The 7,835-nt window shown below is 53.9% G+C and overlaps 3 protein-coding genes across 3 annotated transcripts; 1 reads left to right on the top strand and 2 right to left on the bottom strand.

Annotated features, from left to right (window-relative positions):
- Positions 1-241: 241 nt before the first annotated feature.
- On the bottom strand, positions 242-3,345 carry BDP55DRAFT_733033 (lethal giant larvae like, C-terminal-domain-containing protein; the record flags this gene model as incomplete). The annotated part of the gene is made up of 3 exons (XM_060580020.1): positions 242-972; positions 1,028-3,126; positions 3,227-3,345. The coding sequence occupies 3 exons, from the start codon at positions 3,343-3,345 to the stop codon at positions 242-244; spliced, it is 2,949 nt and encodes a 982-aa protein (XP_060424481.1).
- Positions 3,346-3,985: 640 nt separating this feature from the next.
- Positions 3,986-6,056, bottom strand: BDP55DRAFT_636701 (phosphate:H+ symporter; the record flags this gene model as incomplete). Its single annotated transcript, XM_060572923.1, has 6 exons — positions 3,986-4,064; positions 4,129-5,208; positions 5,262-5,353; positions 5,407-5,517; positions 5,578-5,748; positions 5,799-6,056. The coding sequence occupies 6 exons, from the start codon at positions 6,054-6,056 to the stop codon at positions 3,986-3,988; spliced, it is 1,791 nt and encodes a 596-aa protein (XP_060424480.1).
- A 380-nt stretch (positions 6,057-6,436) lies between these two features.
- On the top strand, positions 6,437-7,252 carry BDP55DRAFT_636700 (uncharacterized protein; the record flags this gene model as incomplete). The annotated part of the gene is made up of 1 exon (XM_060572922.1): positions 6,437-7,252. The coding sequence occupies one exon, from the start codon at positions 6,437-6,439 to the stop codon at positions 7,250-7,252; it is 816 nt and encodes a 271-aa protein (XP_060424479.1).
- Between the last annotated feature and the right edge of the window lie 583 nt (positions 7,253-7,835).

The raw sequence follows: 7,835 nt of genomic DNA, 5'->3' as shown, positions 1-7,835 counted from the left end.
GCGAGTTTGGTCAAAAGTTTTCAAGCCCCTTGCAGCGGACTGCTCATCATCTTGACGGTGTGGATCAAGCGAGGCATACGCTCTTTGTTACCAAAATGGAAAATTCATCTCCATTATCTTATTGGAAAATTAGAGTGAAAGTGGTTCAATGCCTAACGCCCTAATCCTACAAATAGCTCTAAAGATATCCCCTTGAGGCCGTAGCAGCCATTACTCATTTCGTCATAGGTAGCCAGTAAACTTAGAAGAACTTGCCCTTGATCCCTCCAAGTACAACGTTCCTCTTCTGCTTGTTAATGTATTTCCCAACATCGTCTGCCCAACCCTGACTCTGGTTTTGCAGGCTGTCCATGCTGTCGTTCATGATGTTCAGCTTCTCGGTACGCTCGTTGAGCTGTCTCGTCAGATAATCACCCCAACCCTCGTTGGATCCTCCCGCGTTACTCGATCCAGGCTGGCCTGCAGAGCGGGCAGCTCTCGCTTCAGCTGCCGCCGCCGCCATCATCCGCCGGCTTGGCGGACGGTTGGGGTCGATCAGGAGGTCGAGGTCAGTCGGAGAGATGTGCTGCGTGCCGGAAAGCCACTGCATGTTCGAGATTGTGGGGCGTGGAGGTGTGACGAGCTCAGGGTTGACGAGGATGTCATCGCTGACCTGAAGATCTTTGGCAGTTCCCCAAACATTGAGGACAGCAATCTCACTAGGGCCGGTCCAGCCGAAGATATCGCCAGTCTGCGTCACTACGGAGGAAAGGGTGCGACTGCCATCGAGCATGGGGAGCGGCGCGTTGCCGATCTCCTTCAGGCCAGGGATGGAGAATGCACGAGTCGTCCGATCACCGAACACACCGACAATAGCGAAGCCATGGAGTTCGAATTCAGTGACGTTTGCTGCATCGCACATAATGTCATCGAAGGTCTTGGAAGCGCCCTTCCCGCCGGCGGGCTTGAAAATTCGAATTTCCGTTTGTGTCACTAGTAGTCTGTCAGTTTCGAATGGCGCAAAAAGTATTGTGTCAAGGGGGCTTACCAGCAATCAGAACGCCATTGACTTGCTGCCCATTTCTGAGTCCCGCAACAATTGGACCCGTCGCAAACGCAGGCCTTCCAGAGTCTGCTTGGATGGGGCAAAGTGCCACAACCTTGCCGTCGAAATGCTGGACGCCAGCTAGTTTGACGGAGTAGCTGTTGCCAGACGGCAGCAACTTGAAAGTAGCCACTTTGCCAAGATTGGTTCCCACGAAACAACATATGCTAGAATAGTTGTCGCCTTCAAGAGTCATGACGCTGAACTCAATGGCTACCGGCCACTCTTTTCCATGAGCATTGCCATGGGATCCCTTCAAGAAAGAAGATCTCTTGGATTGTTGGGCGAATTCCGTCATGGAGATTTGGAAGATGACAGAGGGGCCGCGCAGGTCTATGACACTGAAGAAGCCACCCTCAGAGCCAACACCCACGAATCCCACATCTGAGACACAGGCGGCCGTGATAGGACCTTGCATCATCTCGTACAGTTGCCATGGCTGCAAGCCCTCCTTGAGACCGGGCTCTGCTCTTGAGCTGATGTCCGTCAGCGCTCCCGGGTTAGGTGGCAGATCCTCATGGTGGTCTTTCCCAAAGAATCGGTTGCCGGCCCATCTATAGAGAACCAGTTCGCCCGTACGAGTCCCAACCGCGAATTCACCAGTGTTGGGGGCCATGTTCATCGCCGTGATGTCGATGTCTTCGTAGCGATCCAATGCGCGCGCCACATCAACTTGCAGCATGGTCGGATTCTCGATCTCATCATTATGACCAGCATCCCAAAGTCGCACGGTGCTGTCCCCATGTGCTATCTGGAAGATCGTGCGGCCTTCGTATCTGCGCTTCGGCTTTGCGGTCTCGGCACCACCCTTCAAAAGAGGTTCGCCTTGGTTTCTGGTCTCAACCATGCCCATCCAGCGACCTCTGTCCAGGGTTTGCACAGCAAATTTGTTCACATATGGATGAACGAAGGAGATGGACGGATGCAGCTGGTTTGTGGGACTGATGGGATATCCTGACGGAAAGCTCATCGTCAGCAACTCGCCCGAAGTCAGGAGAGTCATGATCGCAATAGGATCTTGTGCACCGGCGAAATAAGGCGAAGAACGAGGGATGAGGAGGAAGTCGGCGACTTGAGCGCCCGGCGGAGTAGGCAAGGTGATTTGGCGTTTGCCTTTGAGGTGATCCTGGAGAACTTGCCAACTCGAAGTGGCGTAAATCGGCGTCTGGCCTAATTCGATGAAGGTCAGCCCCTCTTGAGGGGATTCAGGGCTTTGACCGCCGGAAATCAAGAGCCCAGTATCATCCGGGTTCTCCTTACAGCACCAAGCAATACGTCCATATGGCTCTGTGTAGCCGACTTGCTCAGCGTTCGGTGCTGCCTGATCGACGTGCATCTCCGTAAGGGTCCTGGCCATGATGATGCGGCCATCCTTGGGATCCCAGAACACCAAACTGCTATCTTCGTGCGCCGTCATGATGAAGGTTCCTGTTGGATGCCAGAGAGCATGGGTGATCCTCGGCCTGCGAACCGTGTCCGGAGGTAGCCCTCCACCACCAGGTGCGCCTGGTTTTAGTACGTATTCGAAGAATTTGAGAGCTTTGTTTTGCTTGAACGAGTAGATAACAATGCCCGTGGTGTACGCGATGAGCATTTGCCCAATATCTCTCGGATGCAAAGAAATGCCCACCAAACCAACAATGCGAGCATTAGGATCTCTCTCCTTCCAAAAGTTCGGTAGCCGGAATGACCTCGCGATGTTTTCCCTATCCAAATCGTAGGCCAAGACCTCTCCGGTGACCATGCCAAGAAAGGCCCAATCAAGCATGGGATCTGTGATGATGGAGACGACCTGACCGGGGCAGACGAGAGCAGCGATGCGCTTCGCAGTGTCGAGGTCCCATACTCCGAGTTCGTTCTTAACATCAAGGGAGACAAGCTTATTGGCGGTGAAGTGGAGTGAGCGGAAGGATGTGTGCCTTGGCGGCTCGAGGACCTTGGAGACTCTGTTTTGGCCAAAGACGAAGATCTTGCCGGGGCCGAACTTGGACTCGTTGGTCGCAATTGCGAGAAGGGACTGGATCGGATCGTAGGCTAGGCAGCTACACCATTTTCAATCAGTCTCGGTCTTCACGTCACAGTCTGCAGCTCGCAATGCCATAGAGTTGACGCGCGTCAACGTGGGGTAGCTTGGCTACTGACCTAACCTGAGAGTTGATTCCATATGCGGACTGGTAATCGGGAGCGAAGAGCTCGGGGATGATTGACGCAGACAGGTCATTCTGCATGCCTGTCTGCTTTTGTCGAAGAAAGGCGGCCATGGTTAGAGAGTGGTGCAAGTTGGATCTGGAGATGTTGGAGGGAGGTCCGGGAAGCTTGGGGGAGGATGCCCCGAACTTTCAATACTTAGGGCGGCCGAGGATCCGCTTGGCGGGGTGCCTGGTGGGCAATGGTCAAAGTCCCTGCAGCGGACCAAACGGACGTCATAAGGTTGCGATTGATCCGTGCGCCATCCAAGCGAAAGCCCAAGCTCCTGCCAAAAATTGACGGGTTATGTAAGCAGGTGTCAACGGCTTCTAGGCCCAGCCAACTCTCCACTATCACCGCCTCATCAACAATATGTCTGAAGGAATAGAACTCATCAGATATTCAGAATGATCAGAGGCCGTAGTAGTAAATCTCCACGCATTCACGAAGCTCTCGAAGCTCTCGAGGCTCTCGAAGCAAGGACCATGGCCGCTCTCACCAACAAATGGCACTACCACAGTCCTCAGTCCCCATCCCTCGATCACAAGCAGCACGACTGAGCAATGCATCATGCAGCTGATGCTGTCTATTATGTCTACTACAATATACTACGTACGAAACTCTTTCACGCCATCTTTTACTACAATTAAGGGTATCGATCGCTGCTCAAAACAACGAATGCTCAAATTTGGGTTCATCTCAGTGGCACCACGTTCAGACGGATCCGGCAGCAGTACCCTCCTCAACACGCTTCTCCTCGTTATGTCCGTGGACGGGGATAGCACTTGTGGCCCTACGATTTTAGTCAGCACAGTTTCCGAAGCGATGGCAACACACTATCAGGAGGTGGAACTTACAAGTCGTCCTCGCCGGAAAGCTCCTCGAGCGTCTTTCTCGCCGTCTCGGGGATCAGAAGGGTGGTGAAGAAACCGCAAAGCATGAAGAGCGCAAAGATCTGCATGATGTGGTTGAGCCAGGGAGTGCTGTATCTCGGGTCGGTCTTGGCCTTGGTGGCATCGGCACCGATGGTACGGAGGGGTCCGAAAACCACCTGCGCAATGATGGCGCCGACTTTGCCTGAAGCGGCAGAGATTCCGTGAGAGGTGGATCTGTATCTGGTAGGGAAGCATTCGCCAGGAACGATGAAGGTCGTCGAGTTAGGGCCGGCGTTGAAAAAGAACTGCGACAAGGTATACAGCGCCATGAGAGCAGTGCCTGAAAGGTTCCAGTAGTCGAAACCGATAACGCAGAAGAGAAGCGTGAGCACGAAGAATCCGAATAGCTGGATGGGCTTGCGGCCAATGGTGTCGACGAGAGCGGCAGAGACCCAGTATCCAGGAACAGCACCGGCACAGACAAGAATCAGATTGCCGACAGCCGTCTTATAGAAGATGTGGTACATATCGGCACCACCAGACCATCCGATGGCGTTGAGGATGATAGCGTTGTTCAGACCGAGGCCGTAGAATGCAACATCAAGGAAGAACCATGATCCAGCAGTACCGAGGAGAACCTTGGCGTTCTTCCAGGTGCTGTAGTGGCTGAAGAAATCTCTCCATGAAGCCTTGGGAACCTCAAGCTGCTGCTTGGCCTCCTGGCGGGCAATGACGCGTGCAGCCTCATCGACCTGAGACTCACCCCACTTGCCCTGCTTGTAGTAATCGACGTCGCCCTCGGCCTTGGAAACATCGTTGTCGACATCGAAGGTGTATCTGGGAGTCTCGGGGATGGTAAGACGGAAGTACAAGGCGATGCAGCCCGGAACGGCACCGAAGCCGATCATCGTGCGCCACATCTTGTCAACGGCCATGATACAAGGCTCAGTGGTAGCGCAGGTAGCAGCCTTGGTCGCAGTCTCAAGGGAGCCCTTGAAGCCAGCAGTGACGATCAGAAGCATGATGCCACCAGCAAGTTGGCCAAAACCTTGGTTGGCAAAGCTATCACTCCCGTTAGAGATAGATTACTCATTGAAGCGGAGCCGGGAACCTACACTGCATTCATCATGAATCCTCTCCACTTGGTCGTGGCAAACTCAGAGGTAATGATAGCGCTAAGGGGGTAGTCACCACCGATACCGATACCCTACGATCGTTGTCAGTGGCATTCTGCTTCAAACTTATTAGACCAACACTTACCATGATGATACGCCAGAATACGATGAGTCCGACGATGGAAACAGAAGGGGAAGAAGAAGAAAGAGCCTGAGCAAGGGTAGCAATGATGATGACCATCAGCTCGACACCGTACTGCGACTGAGTTAGCTACCTCTTCTCCGTCACAACGCCAATGAAGCTGCGAGCGCCTACCATCTTCTTACGGCCGACGATATCAGCCAGGACACCGAATCCGACCTGGCCAACAACGGTGCCGGCGGAGGTAGCGACCTTGATAGCAGTATCGTGCTCGGCAGGGAGAGTGCCGCCGAAGTACACTATGCCCAGCATGGAAGTAACGAGACCGATGGTGAAGATATCGTACTAGTTTCTAATCAGATTTGGCCAATTCGTCTATTTCCAGGACAACGTACCGAATCGGTAAAGAAACCAATACCAGCGACGACGATGGCACGAACGTGGTACCAGCCGAAAGGCGCCTTATCGATCTCGGCCAAAGCGAGGCGACGGCGCTCGTTCGCGTCGGCGACGTGAGCGAAGTCGTTGTTGAAGTTATGGAAAGCGGCGTTTCCTCCCGAGGTCTTATTGTGCTTGACGTCGGCACCGGTAAGCTCGCGAGGAGCGGCGGCGTCCACGCCCGCGGCGTGCGAAGATTCGATGACACCGGCCATTGTGTCGATCTGCTCAAAGTCCGGTTTGACTAAACGAATGGCAAAGTCAGGCCCGAAGGAGAAGCAGGTTGGGTGGCTTTGATGACCTGCTAGGAAGGATGAGGGAGGAGCGTGAGAAGCAGACAAACTCAATGCGTTGGGGGGTCGGGGAGTATGTTTGGCTTATAAGCAGGACACATGTGGGCAAGGGGACTTCGTGCCATCTGAGCTGACAGCTTTCCGCAGAGTTACATGCATGGATACTGGCAACGAACACTCTCTAGTGGATCCGGAAGATGCGACGACTAGGGACACCGAGAAGGAGAAGAAGGCGACGAAGACGTGGTTCAGAATCAGCCTCCACCTCGGAGACTACGTACTAGCGTGGCGAACGGGACGAGATGGAGGGATTCCAGGGAGGGCTGTTGTACCTCGTAGGGCGAATGACAAGCGTCAAAGAAGTGCGAGAGTATCGCCTAGACTACGATTTTTTGGGTCACGTCGAAGAGCAAGACGTTGGCTCTGTGGACTCTATCCATACAGCAGAGAAGACAAGGTTCGAAATGGGAATGGTCACCCCCGGGGACCAGCAATATGGAGACCGCCGACGACGACCAGAACAGACACCAGCCGATAGAAGAGAGGCGTGGAAGGCAACAGGGATGTGTGCTGCGCTGGTCTGGAAATATGGTTGTGTGGAGCCGTGCTCGGCGACCGATTGGGAATGGCGCGTGTTTTTCACTTTTTCCCAGACTTCGTCTCTCGTCTCTACTTTGGCTGAACTTCCAGACCGCGACTCCCGACTGGCTGCCCGCCCATTTCACTTTTTGGCTCTTACACCGGCTACAGAAAGATCAAACAAGACATACGGCTTCATCGGACTTTTCGCGAGGTCGAGTAGCCATAGATGTACTGACAGAGGGGGAGGTCTAGGCAAACTGTCCAACTCGTACTGGGAAGTCGAGACTCACAGTGGAAGTGAGTTAAAACGGCCCGCTCATGTCAATGTTGTTCGGGAACCAATGGGCACTCTCGCTTTGAGAACATGGTCCCTTGGAGGGGCGATGCTAGTCGAGTTGGGGAACGACCAACGACGGTGGCACGCGCGGTACCGCTCTAACAATTTCCGACCTTATTTCCCTTGTCCAGGCCAACCTGGCACAGCACATCGAGGCAGGCTACAGGCCCAGCGATCTGAAGCCCGAGCCGGATTGTAGTCAAGCTTTCTGGGCGCTTCAAACGGGAGACTTGGCTACAGTCGATCATGCTTGGCCGCCGGGTTGATTGTCCCAATGGCATCTTGGCAACGCAAGAGCAGTTCATCCAAGATGGACAAGTCTGAGGCGTGAATGTGGAACATTGAAGGCAAATGGCCCGCACCTCATCGCTGTCGATATCCGAGGATTGATGACGCCGAATGTTTCATTATCGCCGAGAAGTAATTCTCTGCTGGCATATCATCGCAGGTTTTCGCAGCACGTTGGCTACCATTCCACGTTGGAACCGTCCATACTCTAGCCTATTCCACATACCGAACGCCCGATACGAAGGCCAATCAGTCCAGTAAAACATGGGGGTACCACGATTTGCCTGACTGACATGTCCCTCTCCGCCGGAGGTACTTCCCTTCCTTTCCAACTTCCAGCATTAGCCTAGGCCCGGCCGACCCTCCCGTGAATTCAGCTCCGGGGTGGTGGTGAGGGAGGTGGGCTCGATGTTTCCGTGCTACAGCCGACCAATCACATTGCGATACGGGAGCACGTTGCGCTACGGTCTAAATCAGCAACGGCATTCGATATC

Source organism: Colletotrichum godetiae, assembly GCF_030913485.1.
Source record: "Colletotrichum godetiae strain CBS 193.32 chromosome Unknown BDP55scaffold_57, whole genome shotgun sequence".
Classification (NCBI taxonomy): Eukaryota; Fungi; Ascomycota; class Sordariomycetes; order Glomerellales; family Glomerellaceae; genus Colletotrichum; species Colletotrichum godetiae.
This window is presented reverse-complemented; position numbering and strand designations above follow the sequence as displayed.